The following is a 26,162-nucleotide window of genomic DNA, read 5'->3' on the forward strand; positions in this document are numbered from 1 at the left end:
GGAGAGATAAAAGCATGGATAACTTTCCCCAGATTGCCAACGGATAAAAATGACCTAAATTTTTTTTTTTTTTTTTGGTAAGAATTCTCAGCTGGAAAAAAGCAAAACTGAGTGTCTATTTTGGACCACGCTAAAACAGCCCAGGACAGAAATAAACACAAGCCGGTCTGAGATGTCAGAGCGGTGGTTGGTGCTCTGCTGGTTCTCTGTCCCAGCAGTAATTCAATCACTGATTAGATGGCTGGACCGAGAACCAGCAGGTGCTCTGTGTGCTGAAGACGGAGAAACAGTGTATTAAGTGACAGAGAGAAATGCTAACACAGTCACACTTCATCAGCACGCATGTCTGTATCCACACTGGGTCTATTTCAGCTGTGCACACAAGTGAAAAATCAAGCATGAAGCTTCTGCAGAAACATAAATACATCTGTCATATGAGCAGGACATGGTATTGTGTACATATTTTAATAAAATATTGATGAGTGTATCCATGGAACCTTAATTTTATTACACTGGGTGGGTTCTAGATGAAACCCTTGGAGTATAAACAGGTTCTTGGAGAAAAAAAATCCTTGGGTGGGTTCTAGATGAAACCCTTGGAATATAAAAGGGTTCTCTGCAGAATTTCCTGGGTAGATTCTAGATGAAATCCTTGGAATATAAAAGGGTTCTCGGTAGAACACCCTTGGTGGTTTCTAGATAAAACCCCTGGAATAGAAACGGGTTCATGAAAAAAAAATCCTTGGGTGGTTTCTAGATGAAACCCTTGGAATATAAAACTGGTCTTTGTTGAATCCACTGGGTGGTTTCTGGATAAAATCCTTGGAATATAAAGGGGCTCTATGTGGAATTCCTGGGTGGATTCTAGATGAAACCCTTGAAATATAAAAGGGTTCTCGGTAGAATTTCCTGGGTGGGTTCTCTGTGAACTGAACTTTGAGCAAGCTCTTCTTAAGTGTGAACTTGCACAACACTGCCAGCGCCATCACTTGAGATTTTGTGCAGCTCCACCGGAGCTACAAGAGGCTTCATGCTACTTTTTACACACATGACCGTTGCCACCATAAAATCTTTTGAAGAAGGAAGGGAGATCTGGTGTCTGTTGGACCAAAAAGGCGTTCACAGGCGCATTCTTGTGATACGAGCACAGAGAATAGTATCCATGAGTGGAAAACCTCTTCGCGAGGAAGCATTTCTGCTCTGTGAACATGTTGTGTAGGGAGACGGGGTTGAAGCACCTGTTGTGGCGGCCTGAACTTAACCTCCTCTACCGAATATGACATTACAGTAAGTTCACCATCAGTTACATAATGAGTATCCTCCAAATTTAGACAATTCCTGGAGTTGTTCACATAGTTTTATTTCCTCTTTTATCTAAGACTTTAGTTGTTCAAAAATTTCAGAGCCCATATTTGACATTTTGGAGGCACTTTACCAAGATGGCCGAGATCATATGGTGTGAAAATGTTATAAAACAAAAGGCTTCAGCCTGTGAGTGTGGCTGAGTGTGTGCAGGCTGAGGGTTGGCAGTGGGAAAGGTAATGCAGTCGTACTGATGGGGAGCCTGAGAGTGTGTGTGTGTGTGTGTGTGTGTGTGTGTGTGTGTGTGTGTGTGTGTGTGTGTGTGTGAGAGAGAGAGAGACAGAGAGAGAGAGAGAGAGAGAGAAAGGGAAACAGAAAGAGAGAAGAGGAAAAAGGGACTGTGTGAGCAATAGGGTGTGTGTGTGTGTGTGTGTGTGTGTGTGTGTGTGTGTGTTATGGTGGCTGTGCTGACTGCAGCAATGCGCCAAGGAGAATGGAGGGGGAATATACCCTACAGAGAGAGAGGGAGGGAGGGAGGAGAGGAGGAGAGGAGGAGGTAGCAGGGAGGAGAACAGGGAGGGATGAGGCAGAGTGAGTAAGAGAGGAAGTTGTGTGAGCATGTGTGTGTGTGTGTGTGTGTGTGTGTGTGTGTGTGTGTGTGTGTGTGTGTGTGTGTGTGTGTGTGTGTGCGCACTGGTCTAAGTGTGAAGACAGGAGCAATCTACACCAACTCCCACATTCATTCATCTTTCTCTTTTCTTCTCTCCCACTTTCTCCCTTCTTCTTCTTCTTCTCTCTTCCTTTCAGTGTGTGTATGTGTTCAGGTATCTGTGTTTGCATGTGTGTCTGTGTGTGTGTGTGTGTGTGTGTGTGAGTGCTTTGCTGTTGAGAGAGATAAAGTGTTGCAGTGATTTCTAGAGGGATAGCCACAGGCAGCCTCTGAACTTATGTTTACTACAAGGGCGGGCATCTTTATCTGCTGCAGATAAACCCAAAATTCACACACAATCCCTTCAAAATAAAAGCACCCATAATCATCATTTATCCCTTTGGTTTCTCTGAAATGGATGTTTGAAAATTTAACACGCCGTGAAAGTTCATTTGGTGCGCGTCTCGCCCAGTTATTCAGAGACTTTTATCTGCTTTGCCGTGGGGACCACAGCTACAAACAGACTGTAAGAACAACGTTACATCTGTTGGTTTCTGAGCGTCAGTGACAGGACGGTTAATGAAAACTGACAGGAGAATGTGAACACTTAACACGGTGACAATACACCTTTGATTCATACACCCACAGCTGACTCACACACAACACACACACACACACCCTCTGAGAAAGAAACGTGCTAACTAGAACCGGAGAGGGTTCTACGGCTTGTCCCCAGAGGAGAACCCTTTTTGGCTCCCGGCAGAAGCTTTTCTCAAGGCTCCACTAGAGTGTTGAACCTAGATCCACCTGTGAGCATCTACAGAGAACCCTTCTATGGTGCAGTGGTCCCACCCAGAACCCCTTCTGTGGGGTTCTATCCAGAACCTTTCCACCTTTGAAGGGTGCTAACAAGATCCCACACAGGGGGTTCTACCGTGAACCCTTTTATATTCCAAGAGTACAATCTAGAAACCATCCGGCGGGCTCTACTAGAAAACTATGTTCAAAGGGTCCTATTTAGAACCAAAGCATATATTATATTCCATGGGTTCTATCTAAAATCCACCAAGGGGTTTCTATCAAGACACTTTTAAATTCCTACCTTGAACCACTCTATATTCCAAGGATTCTATCTAGAACCCATCCAGGGCTTCTACTGATAACCCTTCTATGGTGTAATGGTCCCACCAAGAACCCTCTCTGGGGATTCTATCCAGAACCTTTCAACCTTCTAAGGGCAGCAACAAGAACCCACCCAGTGGTGTCTACTGAGAACTCCTTTATATTCCACAGGTTTCATCTGGAACTCACCCAGGGGGTTCTACCAAGAACCCTTTTAGAACTTGCCCAGGGCGTTTTGCCAGAAACCCGTTTATACTCAACAGGTTTTATCTAGAACTCACCCAGCAGGTTTTACTGAGAACCCTTTCACACTTCAAGGGTTTCATTTGGCATTCACTCAGGGGGTTCTACTGAGAATCCTTGTATACTCCAAGGGTTCTATTTATAACCCACCCAGGAGGTTCTACTGAGAATCCTTTTATACTTCAAGGGTTTCATCTGGAATTGACCCATCAACTGTTGATGATTTCTGAAATCTTTCTTTCAGAAAGGGGTTGTTTGGATGAAAAGGGTTCTTAATGGAACCCTTTATCTTACAAAGAACCCTCGAGGAACCATATCTTAATTTGTTGGACACCTTATTTTTAAGAGTGTATCAGCCTGTGTGTGTGTGTGTGTGTGTGTGTGTGTGTGTGTGTGTGTGTGTGTGTGTGTGTGTGTGTGTGTGTGTAGCATCCCAGCCTGGCAAGACAGATTTGTGAGCGCTTCGAGGTGCATGTGTGTAGCAGCCTAACGTGTGCAGCATGCAAGTAAGATTTGTGTGCATGAGTAGGTGTGTGTGTGTGTGTGTGTGTGTGTGTGTGTAGCTTCCCAGCGTGGGCTCTGCTAGCTCAGCGCTTTCAGTCAGCCAATTAATTACAGAGAAGCGCTGGAGACAGAACAGCGTGTAGAACACACACATCGACACTGCTACACACACACTCACACACACACACACACACACTACTACACCATAGCACATTACACACAACACCTCTGTTCGCTCAGACACATATTTGTCATCATTGATGCAACAAATGTCTGGAACAGAGCTGCATAAGTCTCGTTCATTATGAGATTTCATGATGTTACACATCTTCATCTTCTGTTTGGTGATTTTTTATCAGCGGTCGCTGGAACACAGCAGCCAATCAACATGAAACCACATTATAAAAGTGATTACATGTGTGGCTTCCAAACACTCATTGTGAGGCAGCTCTTTACTGGGAAAACATGTCCGGTGCAAAGTACGTAATGTGTTTTACACGATGACAGAAGAAGAAGTCTTATAAGCAAAAGTCACAAGGCACATGATAGTAAACAAGCAAAAATGTCAAGTATTTGGAATAAAAGCACTAATTGTGATGAAGTACAGTTTGGTTCCTGTCAAGGGAAAAGGTATCTTGCCATGTTTTTTGGTTTTACATCAATTAATCAGGGAAAAGAAATGAAATAATGATGAGAAAGAAGGACAAAAAGTAGGAGGAAGAAAGAAAGATTTTGAAAATAATGAAAACTGCAAAAGAAAATAATAAAACTGCTACTCTTTTTTTGAAACACGTAATTAAAAGTGTTGGACCAAGGCCAGCCTGACACATACACAAACAAAATGCCTGCTTAGGGCCCCCATGGCCCCTAGAGGGCCCCTAAGAGCGCTTGAAATGTCCCAGTAGGGCCGTGACGATAACTGCATTATGATGCCTACCGCGGGTCTGAGCTCATTACCGTCATCACAGCAAATTTTATTTTGAAGGGTCAGTCTCATGTTGAGGTCTGTGCATGGATACACCTATGGATCAGCGCCAGTACACACAGGTCACAAACACATCCTCTGATTGGTTGACAAGTCAGGAACTGTTTTCAAGACGGAAAAATGGACAAATAACTACAGAAGACAGTCAGTGCTGGATTTATAGTGATGGATTAATATTACTCCAAAAAAAGCTTCTGAAAGGCAGGCGATCACACCAGCAAGGGCCCTGAAAAGGTGCAACGTTAGCTTTGGTGTTAGCTTAACATTAGCCTTTTGTGATCAGCTCACTTTGGGACTAACACTGCCACTTCTCCAACAGTTGGGAAACAACAGACAAGACTTTTCTTTGTCTTGAGACGCTGCAGTGTTTATTAACTAACTGTAACCTAGAACTGTACATTTACTGCCAGACTGACAACTTTCTGCTCTACTGGCAGCACCTTCACTCTCAGTGAGCTTCTCACTCTCTCTCTCTCACTTGCACAATGCACACACATTTACACCCTGTCCTATTCTTCAACGGAGCTATGGTACTCGTATGACATTATGCTTCAAGTTAAAGTAAAAAAAAGAAATACATAATTATTTGGGCAGTTACAGTAAACCGGCATCTTGCAGGAATATGTTGCTTTGTCTACTGTCACAGCAAGAGAGCTTGAAATGGATGGTTTTGTGTCATATATTATATTAAAAATAATATATATTACTATTGTGATAACAGGCTATCTAACATTATTGGTTTAGGAAATTCCTGCTGCCTTTTGTCATTTCAGTTCTCTCCTCTGTTTAGGCCGGGGGTCCGTTTTTCATGGGTACATCATGTCAGGGGATTTGATTTGCAGGAACTGCAATCAATCGATATGCTGCTAAATTACAACATGATGGTAAAAATAAAAGTATCATATGAGTCCACCTTCAAAATTCAAGTATTCCTCCTGTACTGCCAAACAAAAAATTAAGAAATCGAGGACAAAGAGGTATCTGCCAAGATCACAAGAGGAAACAAATTATTAAGAATTCAACAGTTTATAAAGTTTCACCTGACTCAACAACTTGCAAAACCTGGTGATATTTAAAGGGAGTTCTGTATTTTCTCCCAGGGTGAGGACTATAACGAGTATATTGCAGTTACTTTACATTGTGCCCCTGGTTCCTTTTTACTGTGGTTATTACAGCCAATAACACAATATACAGTGTTTCAGACTCTGTGTCTGATTTAAATTCTCAGGGACAATGAGGGCAAGTTTGTTTCAAATCTGCGTTTGTGTATTAATGTCATGCCCACTTTAAAGACTGCTGTAATGTTCTTGCCACATTGTGGTATTACGATATCAAAGAGTTGTCATGTTGTTCTCATGAAACAAAAAATAGTTTTATACAGTCGCCTGTATTGGAGGGTGGTTGCGTAACTCGCTGCTACAATCTCCCCTGCTGTGTTCATTAGGAGGCAGGTCTCAAATACCGCGGGGTACGTCCAGGACAAAAAGATGGAAGAAAAGAGGGGAAACATATCAGCAGCGTCACATGGGTTTATCTGAGTCTTTTAGTGTCAGTTACTCCAGCTGTCAGATAAATGCAGTGGAGTAAAAAGTACAAAGTGTCCCTCTGAAATGTGTTGGAGGAAAAGTAGAAAGCCTCCCACAAGGGAAACACTCAACTAAAGTACCACTACCTCCTACAATTACATCACTTCAGTCTGGTTTACATTTATGACACTTTTGTTTGTGTATTTACAAAAAGGAGTAAATAGGAATAAACTGGTAGAGAGGAAACTGACAGCGGTAATGGCTGAAGAGATGAAGAAATGGGCACAAAGTAAGAGCTCCACAAGCCATTGGAGGACAAAACGAGAAGGTTTTTTTTTTTTTTTTTTACCTTTAAAGCGCAGAAGATACACGAATCCTCCATGCACTTGTGTGTGGTCAGCTGTCGAAAGCTTCTGCGGAAGATGTCGAGATGCCACAGAACCTGAGAGACAAAAACACGTTTACACACAGACGAAAAAGAGACGTACTGTACATTTAAGTTAGAAAATTAGTTATGAACAAGAATGCCAAACATTTGCTGGTTCCAGCTTATTAAATGTGAAGATCTGCTGCTTTTCTTTGCCATTTATGATAGTAAATTAAGAGTTTTTGACATGTTATAGGCTAAACTATTGATTGACTAATAGTAAAAATAACCAGCAGATGAATCAATAATGAACTAATCGTTAACTGCAGCCCAATTTCACACGATGCTGCTTTTTAACCAGAGCAATAATTAGGAAAAGGAATTCAGTTTTTTTTTAGCTCACTGGTGAGCTAATCTGAAAGTCCCATTTACACATTAAAAATGTAATCTGAATCTAGATCATTGGTTCCAAAATTGGGCACCACAACACCCTGGGGTGCCTTAAGGACACTCCAAGGGTGCCACAAGATTTGTTAATTTCCATCTTTTAATCATAACTTTTTAATAATGTTTCACAACATACAGACAAGGGAATATTTACCTATTTACCATCTGTAAGATTTTATATTCTGTTTTAATAGAAATAAGCAATAAACAGTGGAATCACCATTTTTCAAAACCCCTGTTACACATGTAGTTATGCCAAGATTGGTGACATGACAGCTCATGGTTGCCACGGCAACACAGCATGCTTTCCGGGTGCTCAGCAGTCAGAAATAGCGACTGATGAAAATAGAGTTGGAAAGATCAGAAAAGTTATAATGACAAGATGCTACACAAGTGGATTTACTCAAGTACTGTATGTAAGTACAAAATCAAGGTATTTAAGGTATTTTACTCTGGTATTTACATTTTATGCAACTTTATACTTCTACTTGGGTACATCTCAGAGGTAAATGTGCTTTTTACTCCACTACAGCTTTAGTTACAAGTTATTTTTCTGCATTTCAAAACGTTGTGATTTTGAATTTTTGTGATAAACTAAAGGATTAAGTGTTCCTCTGTCTGTTGAGAAAACTTTCCTACTTCTTAAACTAAATAAATGATTTAAAAACCGTCTTGAATTAGCAGGAAAATACATCATCACAAAGCTGAAAACGGGGCTGTTTTCTGACACCGTGAAAAGGTGACTTTTTAAAGATGTGTGACTCTCACAGGACAGTGATGCTACAAACATATGATGATGCACTGCTGTAGATTAAACTTCACAACAATATATAAAGTAATTAAAATTAGCACAACCCTAAACATCTACAGCAGTAAAATGCAACACTTACTAAAGTAAAGTTTTGAATGCAGGATGTTTACTTATAGTGAAGTATTTTCACAGTATTTAAATTGAGGATTAGACGTCTCTCACAACAGCAAAAAGGCAGAATGAATTAATGTATCGCTGCACAGAAGGAGTGTACATCTACTCATGGACGAGAGGTTACAGCTTATCCAAAGAGGACACCATTGAAGTTAACATACTGCGCTGTCACCAGCGTGAGAGACACATATGAACCACAAAGAAACACGAGAGAGAGAGAAAATTAGGGTCGAAACAACTACAAAAACACTCTAAATGACTGCAAAATGACCACAGATACAAAGCAACTACAAGGACACAAAAAATGGAAGAGATAACTAAAAAGAATAACTAAAATGAGGTGCAAAATGACTGCAAAGAGAAAGAGAGATGTTTCCATCCAAAAATACTGCAAATTTTAAGAGAATTTCATGGGAGTGAATGCTTGTTTCCATCCGTTACTGTTGTGATTATTATGAGTTCATTTAGGTAAGCAGCAGGTAGCACCAATTCTCCAGAAGAAGAGGACGCAACAAGATGATATAATTAAATGAGCACCAGTAAAAACGTATTATATATATATGAATTTATGTGACAAAGGTTATGGAGAGATCATGGGTGTGATGAGCAGTTCAGTCGAGGAGGACTACACTGAAGTTTACATCCTGTGTGAGCCTCTCATCCATGAGTAGAAGCACACTTCCTTTTGCATTGTGATATGTTTGGCTGTAGTTTGGTAGGAAGAAAATAGATCCACCATTAAACCACTCACAACAGGGTCTGTGGGTCACGATTTCTGAAAACACTGCTGTTGAGTTTTGGTTTTTTTTTGTTGACGCTTTAAGCACCACAGGCCAAGTGTCATTTAGTTCCATTATATTGAAGAGAAGGAAGACATCTCTCTACAGCAGATATCTCCAAAACTCAGCAACTCACACCAGAACTACATAGAATGGATATATTGTTCTACAGGTAAGAGGTTTTGTCTTTTGTCTAATTTTGGATGTTTTGGACAGTATAGATTTAGGGGTTAAAAACATGATTTTCAAGTTCCTGCAGCTTAAAAAAACCCCACAAGCATTATTTGTGATACTAACATTGAATCAAATGCCTTCCTGTAATGTGAGCTGGTTGCAGAGAATCAACACCCCAGTCCAGTCCGCAGCTCGGTCTGGCTTTCAGCCATTTTCAGCTAATTGTCTTTTTCCAGCATCTCCCGCTGAGCGTGTGTTTTCTACTTTGTGTATTTCCAACAACAAAAGAGTCAAAAGAGGGAGAGATTCAGTGGGACAGACAGACAGAAAACAACCAGCACAAAACCCCGACGAAACAAGGAAGAAGACTAGAAGAGAAGAGATCTGCATGAGGTAGACCTCTCCCTTCCTCTTCCTCTCTGTCTCCAGTGCATAATTAGAGGAAAGAGCTCTTAGTACATTCATTCAGCATGCTGAAAGATAATATTGACACAACACTGTCCCTGAGGCTTCGACTGAGATCTGCAGCACTCGTGCACAGGACCACACACACACACACACACACACACTCTTACAGTATGCACTACAGTCGTAGGTCTACACACACACACAAAACCAATATGTATGGCAACCTTAGCAATACAAGCCCGGACAGTGTGTGTGTGTGTGTGTGTGTTAAGGAGAGAGTGATAGGTGGAGGAAAAGAGGGGGCGGAGGATGACAGACTGCATGCTGACGCTAGTGTATGCGTTCTACCTTTCCCCTCCTCTCTCCGTAGTTTATTTGGTCGTGATGAATCGGCTCCCTGCACAGCACTGCAGCAGCCACAAGGAGGGCACACTCTCTCCATGCCCATCTCTCTTTATCAGTATCTATCTATCCATCTCTGTTTCTCCTCCTCTGAGCACATCCCTCCATCTCTTTCTCTGCTCCCATTTATATCACTTTGTCTCTCCCTCCCATTTTAACTTCTCCCGTTTTATCTGCAGAAGCATCTCAGAGGAAAGAAACTATAATAAACTAACCAGCAAACATAAAAAAGTGGCGGAAACATAGACGGAATAGAAACTGAGCTCATCAGCTCATGTTTTGGGGAAGTCATCATCTTCCAGCTGCTTTTTGTCATTGTAATTTGAGTTACAGACAAATCTGAACAATGATAAGGGATGCAGAAATGTCAGTATTTGGTTTGCTGTGGTGGTCTTGAAAGAGGCGGTCCTGTCTCCTTATTTAAACACATATTTGTGATTTTATTTAAAAGACCGTGCTATCTAAGAGGGCTTTCACACTACAGCACAGATCTGAGCACGCTTGACCCCAAAGTCCAGCTCATTTGATAAGTGTGAACACTGTGTACCATGTTGGGGCATGGTTCACTGATCCGTACCAGAGTCCATTTGAAAAAGTAGTCTGGAGCACAGTTTGTGCATGCTCAGGCACGGTCCGCATCGGGTGTGAAATTAACTGGACCAAAACAGTAGGCTCATCTCATCCTCTGAGCCAAAAGGCCGTAGACGAAGATGCAGGAAGGCAGGCAAGAGGGCTGTCATTGACAACGTCTCCAAAACATTAACAATAGCAGGCATATTACGAAGGTCAATTCCACTGTATGACATCTGAGATCTTGTGGTCAGCAGTCAATGTTTTGTGGCCAAGACAAAAATAAATGTCACCTAGCTGATGAGGCAGGCGTACTATTCTTCAACGTTCTGTTTATTGGTGGATCACAAACCAGCTACGTGCATATCACCACCAACTGTGTCACCAAGTGTGAACGCTGACCAGCGGGGGAGAAGAGGAGTGGGGGCAATCATACTGTGTCACGGTACAACTCAGTCACACCTAGTATGAAAACACCATAAGTTGCCAAGATATTTGAAGTTATGATCCTTGAGATTTTCATATAATCAAACCTCATTTTTAATTTATGATCAGCTATTTTTCTTTTGCACAAACTGCATATAGCCATCCAATGTATTTTCATTACCTTTAGTAATTATCTCTCTACATGTTAGTTTTGATTGCTTGTGGCGGGGTCCGCCATTGCCACGGTTGATTCTGATTGCCCTCTGCACCTAAGCACAGAGGACTCACAGAAAAACAATGCATGCATAAAACCCTCAATTTTATCTGATTGAAAACAGCCTCACTGTTTATTATCTTCATACCTGTTTAGAGTTAAGACCGATCTGATCAATATCAGTATTGGAGGTCGAAACCAATGTGAGACATTCAACAGATATCGGACTAACATCACCAATCAAAGTTCCATATTCTATTAATTCAAAATATTGCATCTAAAGGTGTGAAATAAAAAACAGAGGGTAAGCTTCATGCTTACTCTGTTTCATCATTCTTCTCAGGGAAACTGATGCCAAGCTAATGCTGGAAAATACAGCCAGAGTGAACAAATGTAATAGTCATTTTACTTATAATTAAAACTATAAACCAGCACAAAAATAACAATTACCAAAATAAACCACTATTTTCTGAACAAACCCTTCACAAACACCAACAAAAAGTAACATTTGCATTTTGGACCATAAAAAAAGCAAACTGAACAAACTCCTCAGCAATGCATGATGGGAAATGAAGGTTCTCTCTCAGCGCTGTCTGCAGCACATGTGAATGACACAAATCCTGCAGTGCCACACAATAATCAGGTCCAAGGCTCTGAAGAATGAAATGAACAAAATAAACACTAAACAAGCTCTCTAAATGGTGAAAACTCTGACTGGATGTGAAGCCAAACACACTCCATCTTTTTTGCGAACATTTCGCCTCTAAAGTTCAGTTTCAGCCTTGTGTAAAATTATACTTAATAGTTTAATCTTGTTCATCTACAAGAGGAAGAACCTGTTGTATATTTTGTTGAGTTGTTTACTTACATTATACCAAATGTTTCCACCAATGTTCAAACCCAGATAAATCCATAACTTTGAGTGAGGATGTTTAAATTTTTTATTCTATAATGCACACATTTAAAGGGTTTATAGCTTTTCTTTAATGACCCAAAATGTCAAAATCATTAGTGAATAGATTTGGCTGCAGATGCTCTATGGCTCTTTCCTGATTAAGAGTTTAACATTTATTTTAGTTAAAGGCTTAATACTGAACTGTAAACATAAATAAACACAAGTTACACAAATAAAGCCATTTGTCACGACTTAAAAACCCTCGTTGTAAACCGGCACCTCTACCATCTGTGCACAAATGCAAACATAAAATTGGATACAGCTCAAAAGTCTAAAAAGACCATTTTTAAAAATTATTTTAGTACGCAACAATGAAGAGAATTAGAGACACAGTTTCTGTGTTTAATGACAGGAATCATTATTGTTGTGTCACAGTGAGGTGCAGTTTCTGGCACATTACTGAGGTTGTGTGCATCAGCTGATCGGCATCAGATGGCTCTTACTGTATAAACACTTATAATCACATTCAAACAGCCGCCGATTGTATTAATACAATAAGGGCATCTATCTAATCTGACAAGCTCTCACTCTCAGTCATAATCTGCTCTGCCTGGCTGCCTCACGCTGCTGTTACTGGCTGTGATTTCTGCCCTCCATGACCCCAGCTCCTCCTGTTCCTGTCTCCTATTACCCCACGTGCCAATGGCATCTCTTTTCCTGTGCATTTTTCTGCATCACATGATGCAGCTGCCATGGCGACAGTCGGTTCTTAATTTTTTTTTTTTTTTTTTGCTCTTTTCACCTCAGTTATCAGCCTGCGAACATTTTAACTTGTCATGGTAAGAAAAAAAGCACTTTAACAATGACTTTGTTCTATTCAAGTTTCCCACTAAGCCACGACAGCGTGACAATGAGCCAACAAGCACAATACCAGAACCTCATGGCGAGTTCTTTCAACATTTAATCAGCAGGGTTGACTCATAGCAATTGTTTTTCCCTGTGGAAATTCATTTCATTTCATGTCAAAAATGTTGAAATGTTATTTTAAGATATCTATAAAACAATTTTGACGTGTTACAAATATATTTTCACATGTAGAAGTTTAATTTTCGACTACTCAAAACAGATATCTTTAATTAATTATAGATAATTCTATAGGAATTCATTTTTCACGGGTGAGGACAGCAGTCCACAATTGAATTTCCACATGTTGAAAAATGAATAATTGCATTTCCAAGACTTTTCCAACACATCAACAAATCACTGAGGATATATCGCTCTAATTAGGATATTCATTTTGGATATGAAAGCCTACATCAAGATATCTCTGATGACATTTTGACTAGTAGGAATTTCTTTTTAATATCTAAATTTAATTCTGACTAGTTATAAAAGGAATTGTAGATACCTCAAGTTGTTACTCGGACAAATTTCTCTCTGAAATGCAGTTGTAGATATCTGAAATTACATTGTTACTAGTTACATATCCAAGCTGACGTAGCAATCAATACAAACATTTTTCCCAATAACACACTTAAAAACTGAAGTTAATGCAGCTTTATAAAAGTAACAATGACTTTTCACTTCATAGGCCTAAAGGTCATATTTGAGACTTTTTATGGACATGCAGAAACCCTGACAAGTAAGAAAATAATCATTAATATCAAGAAGGAGCTAAATGGAATTCATTTTTCATCATTCATTTTTATTTTTCACACCTGAGCTTCTTCCTACTGACGTGTCAAAATGTCTTCTGTGAAAAAGGTTTATAAATTTGCTGGCATTCCTGCACTGCAGAGGCAAAACATGGGATACTGAGAGGTTTATAAAAGAGCTGAGAGCTCTAAAAGACAAAGCTCTCAGTATCCCACATTTTGCCTCTGGACAACCCGTCCCTACCTCGTCTTTTTTCTCTCCGTCTCTCTCCAGTTTTTGATGTTGGCCCCATGTGTTAAGCACAGCTTTTTGGATGTAAAGGGATGTTTGAGATGTAACAAAACCTGGTGTTTAGGCTCATGAATAATGCTGTTTGTCAAATGTTTATGAACTGTAAGGATTCAGTGTGAAGTTTAATAAAATTTGAAAGATAAGTTGTTTTAACTTGATATTAATGCAGAAATGTGTTTTCAACCAGGAAAGAAACTTTCATGTCTGAGTTGACAAATTCAACTTGAGTCAAACTGAATTTTCAAGGCAGCAGGTGAGCTTGTATTTCCAGGTTAAATCAACTTGAAAAGTCTTAAGGAGTGATATATCTCCCCTCAGCCGTGCAATCATCCTCATCATCATCTGACCTCCACTCAGACCTCTGCACCTGCTCTCAATATCTTCATCGACTGCTGAGTATACAGCCTATAAATGCCACTCGCCCTCACATCCCACCTGCTCTGTCGCACTGTAAAAAGTGTATTTTAGTCGTAGTTGAAGTAATGAATTGTGTCCCATTTAGCTTTCTGCTTTAGTGATGGCAATCTGTAAAACAACTTGAAAATACATCCTGTTCCCTTAACCTGTTATCCTTATTTCAGTAAAAGCGTGCCTGTTAGGTCTCACATCAAGACGTCATTTTCTCTCAGTGTTTTGGAGAGAAGGATAAGTTTAATGCAAGATAAAATTAGATTTTGTGATATAATCATGTCTTATGTTGGATATAAAATGTTCCACCTTAATTGGTTAAATTGTGTTCAGTTTTTGTGAACTCGTGACGCTGAATTAAACCAGCTATCATTAAGTTGGGCTCAGGTTACGTCATACTAACATTAGCAATTACATTACTTTAATTTTAGCATTAATGCAAACTGACTTGAGTGCAATCAGATTATTTAATACATCTGACTTAAAGCAAATGTGCTCATTTAACTTGCAACCTTGATTTGCAAAAAAATAATTCACTTGAGTGTTAGTCCAACAATTTTCTTTTTTCCAGTATTGCCTTTTGCTTTTCAGTCTAAAATTCACCCACCAGAAATGTTACGACTGTATTTTTTCTCAGCTTCCTTCTAAATCCTGCACTGATGCTCAGACTCACTGGAAAGTCTGTTCTCCCTCATAAAAGTGTAAAACAATGCAGCACATGGTCCCGTATCCTCTGTTGTAAGTGTCTCTCACAGACAACATTAATGCAGACCATCAGCAAAAGTACTTCAGTAAGACTAGAAACTGTCAATCAGTGTTTTCTTGGCGTTCATTCAGCTGCAGTGCAACACTGTCTCCTAGAAATGATGTTTCCGTATTACTGAACTGTTTTCCCAATTACACATTGTGATGGCAAACCTAATCTCTGCCTGGATTATGTTCAGAGACGATGTTGTTTTTAATTAATGCAGAGCTGCATTTGTGCGCCACGCTGCAAGTCACGAGGAGGGTGGACGGGGTGGACGGACGCCTTCACAGTGCAGGACTTCGACACCAGAGTCCAGGGTTCAGGGCTCAGGCAACAAAAGGTTTGGAAAATATTGTGTTCTCAGTTAAATATTCTTGGTTTTGAAGACACTGCAGATGTTTTCTGTGCTGAATCAGAACTGTTATATTTTCCTAATCTTAACTGAATGCTGCCAGTGTCTAAACATAATCATAAAAAGTGAAATAATGCTGTGCTTGTCACTGGCTTATATTGTTGTGTGAGATCTGATATTCTGGTGGAAAACAATTGAAATACGTCATCAGTTGTCGTCATTTTACTGATCCAGTCTGTAGTAACAACATTTGTGTCTTGACAGATATGCTAATTACAAAAACATTTCTCATTATGTTAATAGAAAACTTTGGCATTACATTTCTTTCAAAGCATATTTGTTTTGATGATTAGTCGTATATAAATGAACAGTGATTTCTGGGAGACGGTTTCTGCAGTGAAGCCCTAAAGATGGAAACATACAAATATTGTAAAATAAAAACAATTTGGCCTTAAAGCTCAGACACATCTAGTCGGTCTTACCTGTAAATGTTTCTTTAATTTAGATGTTGAGACAAGGTGATAGTGGTGTTGAGACTTGAGAATTGTAACATGTGCGCACTGCATTTAAAATGTAATCCTGCTAATAATAGCAATTTTCACTTAATGTAACTGTAATCTGATTGTGTCCTATTTTTTGTAACTATATCTATGTAATCCTGTCACATGTAACCCATTACTCCAAAAGTCTGCAGGCAAGAAGACAATGTATAAAATTAAATAAACATCATGCTTCTCAATCATCACTTAGGACCCACCAGAAGTTTGTGGTGGTGTCTGTATCTGCAGAGACTCTGCCTGCATATCCTTATTTTCTCATTATTTTGCTGCTCGGGACACTTTACCAACCAAAAAGACTTATTATTAGACGTATTAGACGTCCTGGGAATGAGACTGAACAACCAACAATGTGTCTGATGTGTTTAAAACCAAACAGTGAAAAATCAAACATTGTTTGATGATCACATTCAAGGGATCATTGCGATATCAGCTGACATACTGATGTCAGAATTGTTTTACTTCCCCATATTATTGTCAGCATCTGCTCCAAAAATCAAGTATTGGTGGGACCCTACTGAGACATTTGAATCTTTATTTAACTTTTCCTTAACCAAAGAGTTTTTGTTGCAGGAGTTTAGTCACCGTCCTGCACTCTGAACGTCCATCATCCACTCCAATCTCCTCCTTGTGACTCCAGAACATTGTTTAAATGTTCTGTTTCATTCACTTGCTTGTGTGTGTGAACATCATCCAGGCAGGAATTACATTGAACATAATTATTAGTAATATAAAGACTTAATTTCCAAGCGTCAGGGTTGTTAGAAGCACATGATAAAAAACACTTAAATGTATACGACTGTTAAACTTTTTGATTTGCTTCAAACACTGCGCTCCAGAAAATTTTGATGTTTGGATGTTGACAATTAATCTTAGAGAGTCAAAAACGAATGAGGTATTCTTGCTGATTTTCATGCTCATTTTCCGTCATACCGCTGCATCAGTCACACACACACACACACACACACACACACACAAAAACACGCACACACAAACTGCTGGATGAGTGAACCCATGTGTTTTTGCTTCATCACGGCCTCCTTTAGCTATTTTATTTTTACGTGTTTACAGAGCGAAAAGTTGCTGAGTGTACACACACGTTACCTCACAGCACCTTCGTTCACTCTCATTAAATTTCACACATCCACACAAACCAACCACCGCCGCCGCCGCCGCTGCTGCTGCTGCTGCTGCTGCTGCCACCCTGCAGCTCCACTGCAGCAGCGGGGGGTTAACTGCCTTGCCCAGCGGGCCCTCGGGGGCCAGGAAGCAGCAGAAAGTATCTCACATACTATTAGGAGAAGGAAACATTGCAGAGCCTTCTTATAAACTGCTGATTGTTGACAGCAATTTTATCATAGCAAAGTAGTATTTCAAGAAAAATGTGTTTTATTTGATGCTTCTAGTCTCCTAAATGAGAGACAGAAACAGTTTTGTATCATAAATTGAGTTTATTTGGGTTTTTTTGACTGTTGGTTTCACAAATCTAGGAATTTAGACATCACCTGACCTGAGGGAAAATGTGAACAAATCACTGTTCGGCTGCATAATTAAGTGACATTTTATTGAAAGTGGCAGAACGCAATATTCAAACTCACAGAGGCTGCAACATTTTGAGAAAGGAAAATGTGACAAAACAGCAGCATAATGAAGTCCTGTAGTGCTGCAGACTGGGGCTGCACAATAAGGTTAAAAAAAAAAAGATTATTTTGACAGATACTGCAACTGTGATATGAGTCATGATTAGTAGGAAAAATAATTTTTGCATCACAATTTTCATTTCATTTCATTTGTTGGGTTCTGTAGTAAACAAACATGTTTTCTTGCAGCTGGAGAACAAGACGTGCAGGTCAGAGCGTCTCTGCAGCGCTACAGAACTTTATTATAATGCTGTTATTTCACACATTTTTCCTTTGTCAAAAAAACTGCAGTTTCTGCAAATAGGATATTGCACTTGGCCATTTTGTGATTTCACTAATATGTCAAATAAGCCCTCGTAAATACCCCAATAAAATCACATCACTGACATGATTTTTATAGTTTTTCAGAGTGAAAATGGAAATTGTGATGCAAAAATGATCATTTCCACTACAATGCAACTTGCAGCCTTAAAACTAAAAAGCAATGAAAAAAATTTAGTTACCACTCTGCTGCCAATTAAGTTTACGACAACACTTTGATATTTTTTTGTTACCAGGTTGAAAACATTATGATCTCTGTTAATCATACATGTATACAGTACAGATTGTACTGTCTGAAGTTAAAATACAAGAGTTTTATGCTAAAGTTGTCAAAAGTATTGTGTTTAAAATAGGGATGTTTATTATTTAATCGATTAATCACCATTAAGAATTTAATGACTAAAAATATATTAATTGATAATTAATCAATCATCTAGAAATGGCAGTAACTGCACCTCATTTGATGTTGTTTGTCTGGCTGAGTCATTTGTTGAATTGTTGTTTGTTTTTGTATCTTGTAAATTATCTTATGATTATTATTAAATTAACTGTAATCATTTTCAACTATAGGAAACCATTGAGGAAAATGCACAACATTTGCAACCCTACTTATAAATAATACAACACCCAATAATTACAGTATCCAAAGTCCAAAGCGCTCATTCAAGACCGCAGTTCAGTTCAGTCTTGAAGATGCTGCTAAAAAATTATCCTGTTTTGTGCATCTGGGATTTATTGCCGTGGCATCGAAAAGCAAACAAATTAATTACAGATGCACGATTATTTGAAACACTATCAAATTCACAGCATGGCCAAGTGCAATATCCAAATCGCAAAAGTCGGTAATTATTTGATAAAGGGAAAAATGTGAGACAAAACAGCATTATAATGAAGCACTGTAGTGCTGCAGAGATGCTCTGGCCTACAAATTGTGTTCTGCAGATGTAAGAAAATGTGTTTGTTTTGGTACAAAAAAACAATCTAAGTGCTCACTGAAGATCTCAGTGCAGCTCGGCCTTATTTTCTTCTCTGAAATTTGGCTTCCAGCAAAACTAGACAATGTTTAGAGACTTGGCACTCGGTTTATATTAAAAAGAGAAAAAAATATATCCTTTTTTGTGCTCCTAGGATCCTGTTTTTTTTTTGCAGTGGCCTCGAAAGCCAAAAAATTTTACTTTTACTTTTATTTTTTCACACTGGTATTGAATCAAAGGTTAAAATTCTGGTATTGTGACGACATTAGCCTGTACTAAACCTGAACTTTGACCCCTCATACTTCACCTCAAGCTAAGTGCCGACTCATGCATGAACGCTCACTCACTTAAATCCATTTAGATAATATAAGCAAATGTGCACGCATGAATACACACACAAACAGAAGTAAAGTGTAAAACAGCCCACAAGCAGCATCTGAAAACATCCCCTCAGTTCATCGTCACTAGTCTGTGTCCTGCTCAGCATCCCCTCTCCTGTGTGTGTGTGTGTGTGTGTCTGTGTGTGCATGTGTGTGTACATGTGAGTGTGTGTCCTTGAAGTGGCCCACTTCTCTCCCTGCTGAAACCGCCTTTGTTGAGGGCTTTTTCTTCATTTCACAAATAAACTTCATGTCCTTCACTTTGTCTTTTCATCTCCTCTGCATCCTTCCCTCCCTCTCCCCTCCTCTTCCTCTTCCTCTTCATCACAAACACTCATTTTTTTTGTTGCTCCTACCTTATTTGACTCTTTAATTCCACTCTTTCTCCCGGCAGTATCCCCTTTGGTCTTCTCCTCAGTTTTTTCATACTGTATACTCCTCATCCCTCTTTCTTCTCGTCTCCTCCTTCAGCAACTTCTCATCTATCCCTCTGCTCTCTTCAACTCTCCCTAAGCTTCTGCCTCATCGCCCCCCTCCCTCCTCAGCTTACCCCAAACTCTCTCTCTTCTTCCCTTTCTCTCTCTTGCAAGCCAGTAGTCAAGAGGCATTTATGTGTGTGTGTGCAGATAGAAGGTATGTCTGTGCCAGCTGGAAGTCTTGGGAGGAGGGAAGAGAGTGTGTGCTTGAGGAGAGAGAGGAGATGCAGCAGTAGCAGCGCAGTGTAAGCATCTCCACACACACACACACACACACACACACACATACACAGACACACACACAGGATGTCCACACACTGAAGCCAGACTGCCAGCGGTGCCAAAACCCGCCGAAACACGCAAACACCCCTTAATATGGCCCTAATCTCATCCCTGTCGTGCTTAAATATCAATTTACTGCAATGTGAGGGGGGGAGGGTGGGGGGAGGGGCATGTGAACTGTGGGTGCAGGAGTGTGTGTGTGTGTGTGTGTGTGTGTGTGTGTGTGTGTGTGTGTGTGTGTGTGTGTAAACCATCGTGCATTTTCTGCAAATCAGAAAAATACTAAAGTACTACACTGTAAAACTGAACACTCAAATCAAGTCATTGTGATTAATGGTGTGAAGATTTGTTTAGTAACTTAAAAATGTTGAGAGTTACTACACTGTAAAAAAAATAATACATCAATCATGATTTTTCTCATTAACTTGACCTCTTTAGCACAAACTCAGCAATGAGTCTGACTTGTCTCTTTGTCAATTTAACAAAATAAAAAGCAGTTGGGAAACCAAAATATGAGAAAAATTAAACAGGCGCCTAAAAAAAAATGTAAATCTTTAGGTATATTCACTCTAAATATGAGCGTATATAATAGTTCAAGGGTGTAAAAATATTGTTTCACTATTTATACACACAAATACAGCAGAATATGTCAAAGTTATACAAGTTTCTTTCTAAAATGTTTTATGATGTACTGACTTAGATGAGTTACTGAAAACCACACATCAGCACTTTTAACTGTTTTGTTCAACTTATATCAGACATAAAGCTTCTCTGTCTCTGGTCTTATGATATATAAACAAAGTTAAAGTAACTATAAGGAGTTTTAGGTGGTTTACATAAATATCCAAGTTTTAATAATTCAAGTTCAGTAAACTTCTAGTCTTTTATGGCACCCCTGACACTAGCTATTTTATTTTGCAATGTAGGACTATAATTATATAGTGTAGGAGTGTCTTTCTTTTGTGTTTGTTGAACTCATAGTTTCTCATTAATATGAAAAGGTTTTTATATATTATTCTGTTCTGTTAACTTATTACAATGAGAGTGGTGAATAAAAATTCTGAGTTACATGTAGTGCAATTATTTGAGTTGGTTTAATCGATAGTTTTAACTTAATTGTCGTCAAGGCGTAGACATAACAACTCCAAATATTTAAGCTCTGATAACCTCCAAATTTGAGTTTATGAAATCAAAAAAAATATGAAAGTGATTCCCTCAGATTTTTTTTAGAACGTCTAACTAATTCAGGTTTACAGTCTGTAGATATGAATCTTTTAGAAAGCAATTTCCAATAATGCACGTACAGTAAAGAAATTAGAAATTTCTGCATTATAAAGATAAAATTAAAACTTTTTAAATCTTCCTCAACTCAACTTTGTTTATATACACTGTAAAAATAAACTCTGTGTTTTAACTTTAACAAGTTAGTGGTAACTTGAGTTGAAGTAACTTTATAATGATTCCATACAAACAAACTTTTCTAGACAGACTTGATTTTAATTCAGGTGTACTTGAGAAATGTCATTCAATAAACTGAAGATATTAAGTTGAACCAACAAGTTTGTCTTTAAATTTGACTTCCTTTTACATTTTCTCAGTTCTTCATTTCACACAAAGAAGCGATGGAGAGTTTTAACTCTCAAACTAAACATGTTGATCATGTTTTTTTAGACACTTAATTTAATGAGTTAATAAAAACCCTGTACAGTACATTAATTCTACTTGAAGTGTTTAAAAAGTCTGAAGCGTTCTGAAAATAAATAGTAGCGATTTTAAATTTAACTTGAATACATAAAACTTGTATATTTACCTTAAGTTCATGAGAAAAAAATTGTTGTAGTAAAATATATTTTGTACAAACAAGCAGCACAAAGTGCTTCACATACCAAAATTACAACAATAGAAAAATAATTAACTAACTAACTAAATAAATAAATAAATGAACAAAATGTTACAAGACTATAATTAAAACAATGAAATAAATAAATAAATGAGTAAATAAAAGTCACTTTAATAAACATCTGGGGTAAAAATCATGTTCAAACTAATGATTAAAACTTAAAAACAAAGGATATAATGTTACTTCAAATTAAAAGCCGGAGAAATGCCATTCTTTCAGTGTCAGAAACACAGGTTCTGTCATTAGTAAAACAGGAAACACTATTGCACTACAGCACAATAACAGTGGCAGAGCTCTGAAATTTTTATTAGTAAAAGCTTGTCGTTTTTATCATGGAAGGGTGCGTTTTTAAAGTGCAGTCAGAAAGTGGCTCTGTCGTCCAGCACTTTGTATTTGAAATGAAACAATAAGATTAAAATGCTGATTTTCGGCTTTAATATACGGGTAGTCGCTCCCCATCAGATAATCAGTCCAGGAGCGGTGTCTCCTTTTTAACCACATTTGTCCAGTTTTAGTGGATAGAAAGTAATTGGACGAGTTAAAGTGACATAAAATCGCTTTAAGTCATCATATTTAATATTTCAGTGACTGTCTGAAGTCTCCAGGCCCACAGACTTCAGCAGACACTTGGTGTCCTCTTGGGACGCTCTGCAGGCCTGCACTGCAGCCACCCCTCACTTCTTGCTTCTTTCAGGGGCTTTTCGGCACTCACTTAACTGTCCAAAGTTAGTCAGAATACTGTAGTTTTGACATTTTTTATTGGCATATAAAACTGGTAATAAAACCGCTAATAAAACATGACAAAACTTTATGAGACTTTTCTTTTCTTTTTACGAAAATGGCTTTAGTTAAACAGACCCAACTAAAAATAGTTGACAGGAGCTGGTGGATTGAGGTCAGATGAGTTACTTGACCATTCAAGGCTGCGACATGATCCAAAACATGTTATTCAAAACATGTTAGTCCCCGTAACACTTTCTGTCTGCCCTGAATGTGTGTGTGTGTGTTTATCCGACTGACCTGCAGAGCGCTGTTGAGGAAGCAGCTGTTCTGTCCTGGCTCGTTGCTCAGGCCTTTGCTGGGTGCGATAGAGGTCATGGTTCTCGGGGTCACCAGCCCCTGCACCCCGCCTACCGCTCCGCCACCCGACGCAAAGTAGTTCCTCTTCCACGACATCACTACCTGGACGCCCCCGTTTCCACGGCGAGGCGGGGAAGGGGCGGGGCAGCAGACCGAGCGATGGCCTCTATGTCACTCCCATGAGAGAGAACGAGGGAGAATGAGAGAAAAGCGGAGGAAACGGAGGAGGGAAGAGGAGGGAGGCGGCAGCGGCAGATCGAGGAGATGCGGTGTGTCTTGGATGGGGATTTGGCACCCATACAACCCTCCCCCTCTCCAGCCGTGTTTTTACTTTAAAATCTGTCCACTTGCCGGAGCCAGCAGTTGGCTTTTTGTTTTTCTTTTTTTAGCTCCTTGGATTTAGCAGTTGTCTGAGGACATGAGAGCGCGTCCAAAGCGTCCTTTGGCAGATTCTGTCAGATAAATGTTGATGTCCCATGTGTGGGGACCCCTTTCAATGCCTCCTTCTCCTCTTTCACTTTGCCTGTAAGACACAAAAACCAACATGTTAGGACACCTCACACAAAACAGCTAGCAAGAACTGCCTTGAGCAGGTTTACATCAACACACCCGACTGTGGTATTAAAGACAACTAAAATAAAACAGACACAAAAACTGTTTTTTTTTGTTGCGCTATTAACTGTATACTGCATAGTGTGCTGCCTTCAAATGGGGTCATGTTCACCGGACCTAGAAGTTTTCTGAAAGCTCTGGGTTCACGAGTTGTGGTGTGTTTGCTGACATTTTCAGAAATGGTGGAGGCCGTGGAAGTTCATTATTCGGTGGATGGTAAGTTAATATTACTCCTTAAATTAATTTTAGTTGTGTAGTTTTTCTCTGCAGGCATTTCCTGCATTATGTTACCCTCTCCCGATTTTAAATTGTTAGGCTCAATGGCTTCAAGATACCAACAGTTATTATCCATGTTGCTGTTGTCTAGCAGCGGTGTTGTGATGATTTAACCTCTATCATCTACGTGACTTCCCATGTCAAACAACAAGCTCATGAGTTACACTTGAAGGCAACAACATACTGCATAAGGAAAGTTCTATCAGTAGTGTAAACATTTTTTTTTTTCTTTTGGGGAACCGGCTTACATGGACATAAAATGTTTATAGCAAGTTTCATCTCCATATTGTTACTGTAGCTTGCGAACTGTGCAGGCTACTAAACTAACAATTGTTTGGCAGACGGAGATACTGTTACTTAAATATTCCTTGCATTACCTTTAAAAATTCAATCAATCCAAAATTAAACCTGCTTTAATCAAAAATTCCCGTACGTAATGTGCCAAAATCACAGAAAATAAACAAACAAAAATTAGGGATGCAATTAACAGTTATTTTCATTGTCGATTAATCTGTCAATTATTTTCTTGTTCAACAGATTCAACAGAGTTGTTTGGTTTGTAAAATGTTAGATATTCAGTTTGCTGTCATGGCAGACTAAAGAAATGAGAGAATTTTTACTGTTTCATAAAAAACTCACTCAAAAAGATTAATCCATTATCAAAATAGTTGGTAATTATTTTGATAATGGATTAATAATCAATTAATCACTGTAGCGCTACCTATAATATAGTTTTATATTGCCCTTTAGCCGTTTAGCTTGTTTTTTTGGTTTTATTGCACATTTTCTGTACAGTCTAGTCTCATTATTCTCATAAACCCTTGTTTGTAGCATTGATATATACAGTATATAAGCTGGAGACATGACAGCTCCCCAAATGTGACGCCCCCTGGTGGCTGGCTGCAGTATAGGTGATAAAACCCACTCCCTCCATGTTAGTACATGGGACATGGGCCAAAAATTAACACCAAAGTACAAAGTTCTGATAAGTTTGGTTTTAATTAGTGATCTGATCTTATAAAAAAAAAAAGAAGGTTTCACTTCGTATTCAGTATTCAGGATATTTCATGTTTGTACAGTGGGAGGCAGTGGAGATGCATCATTTATCTTTATATACAGTCTATGGTTTAAACTCTGTTTAACCTAGTGTACACAATCAGCCCAGCACCCAGCAGTGGACAAAGTCAGCGACAATATAGTTGAACATTTAGCTGCTAAAACACTAAATATTTTGCTCAAAAGTTGGTGGAGACCAAAACTGAGCTAAAAGGAGTAAATAGTAGTTGGACAGAAACACACAGGAATGCTAATGTTACTCCCTGTCTGCTTAATATTTAAACATGCAACCATTAACGGACTACCAATAAACAAATATTAAAGCTAGAGAAGTGGTTGTGTATTTGTCAGCTTGTTTTAATGTTCGTCTGCCCCCTAGTGGCCACAAATTCATTTAAACAACAGTTCATTGCTTTCACATCATGAATCATGAAAATCATCACATGCACACAACAGTGTTAGTCAGCGTAACGTTGCATCACTGATATGACACAGGGACTGCTTGGAGAAATCTGTTATGTCATGTTATAATCAGTACTTAGGGACATTATCTAGAGCTTATGCTTGCTACAGCCTCAGAATGTGTGTGTGTGTGTGTGTGTGTGTGTGTGTGTGTGAGGGAGAAAAAGAGGTGGTCTGTGTGTGTGTTTGTCACCCTACAGTAAGTGTGCGTGGGTGTGTGTACATGAAGTTGCATAACACCACAGGGCAGTAGCTAACAGATCCGCAGTGCCCCCACAACCCCACCCCTCCACCCCCTCCGCCTCCCTCCACTCTTCCCTCCCTCTCTTCCCCTATAGCTTCCCCACTTTTTGGCAAAGCTCCCTCGCCTGGTTGCCGGGTTGCATTTGCCGCCACAGCACCCCCACTGGCGAAAGGCCAGAGGGCGCAGGGATGCTGCAGCGAGCAGGCGAGCAGCGTGGGCTGTCGCTATGGCGATGGCCACATGGAACTGGGGTGGTGAGGTGGGGTGGGATGGTAGGTAAGGGCGACGTCGTGACAAGAATATTATGCAGTATATCCATCTATCCATCTAATTATCTATCCATCTCAATACATTCATCCATAAACAAACAAATCCAAATTGCCGGAGGATTTATAAAGGGATTTGGCTGGCATGTCCATGTGCCATTTTTCCTCTACAGCACAGCATCCTGAGCTTCTGTCTCAGCATACAGTGTGTGTGTGTGTGTGTGTGTCTCCCGCTGAGCCTGT

At 39.4% G+C, this 26,162-nt stretch overlaps 1 protein-coding gene across 3 annotated transcripts in view; it reads right to left on the reverse strand.

Moving 5' to 3' along the window:
• The window catches only part of usp54b (ubiquitin specific peptidase 54b), an 87,295-nt gene that overhangs the window by 47,316 nt on the left and 13,817 nt on the right, over positions 1 to 26,162 (reverse strand). For all 3 annotated transcript variants that reach the window (XR_014772175.1, XM_084740976.1, XM_084740977.1), the window contains exons 2-3: positions 22,944 to 23,526; positions 6,681 to 6,773 (exon numbers count right to left, since the gene is read on the reverse strand). Coding sequence is in view for 2 of the 3 variants with exons in the window: in XM_084740976.1 (XP_084597102.1) it covers positions 6,681 to 6,773; positions 22,944 to 23,099 (249 nt within the window). In the remaining variant the exon portion in view is untranslated. The remainder of the gene's footprint in view (positions 1 to 6,680; positions 6,774 to 22,943; positions 23,527 to 26,162) is intronic.

This window comes from Lutjanus erythropterus, chromosome 17 (genome assembly GCF_056507025.1).
Source record: "Lutjanus erythropterus isolate fLutEry1 chromosome 17, fLutEry1.hap2, whole genome shotgun sequence".
In the NCBI taxonomy this organism is placed as follows: domain Eukaryota; kingdom Metazoa; phylum Chordata; class Actinopteri; order Lutjaniformes; family Lutjanidae; genus Lutjanus; species Lutjanus erythropterus.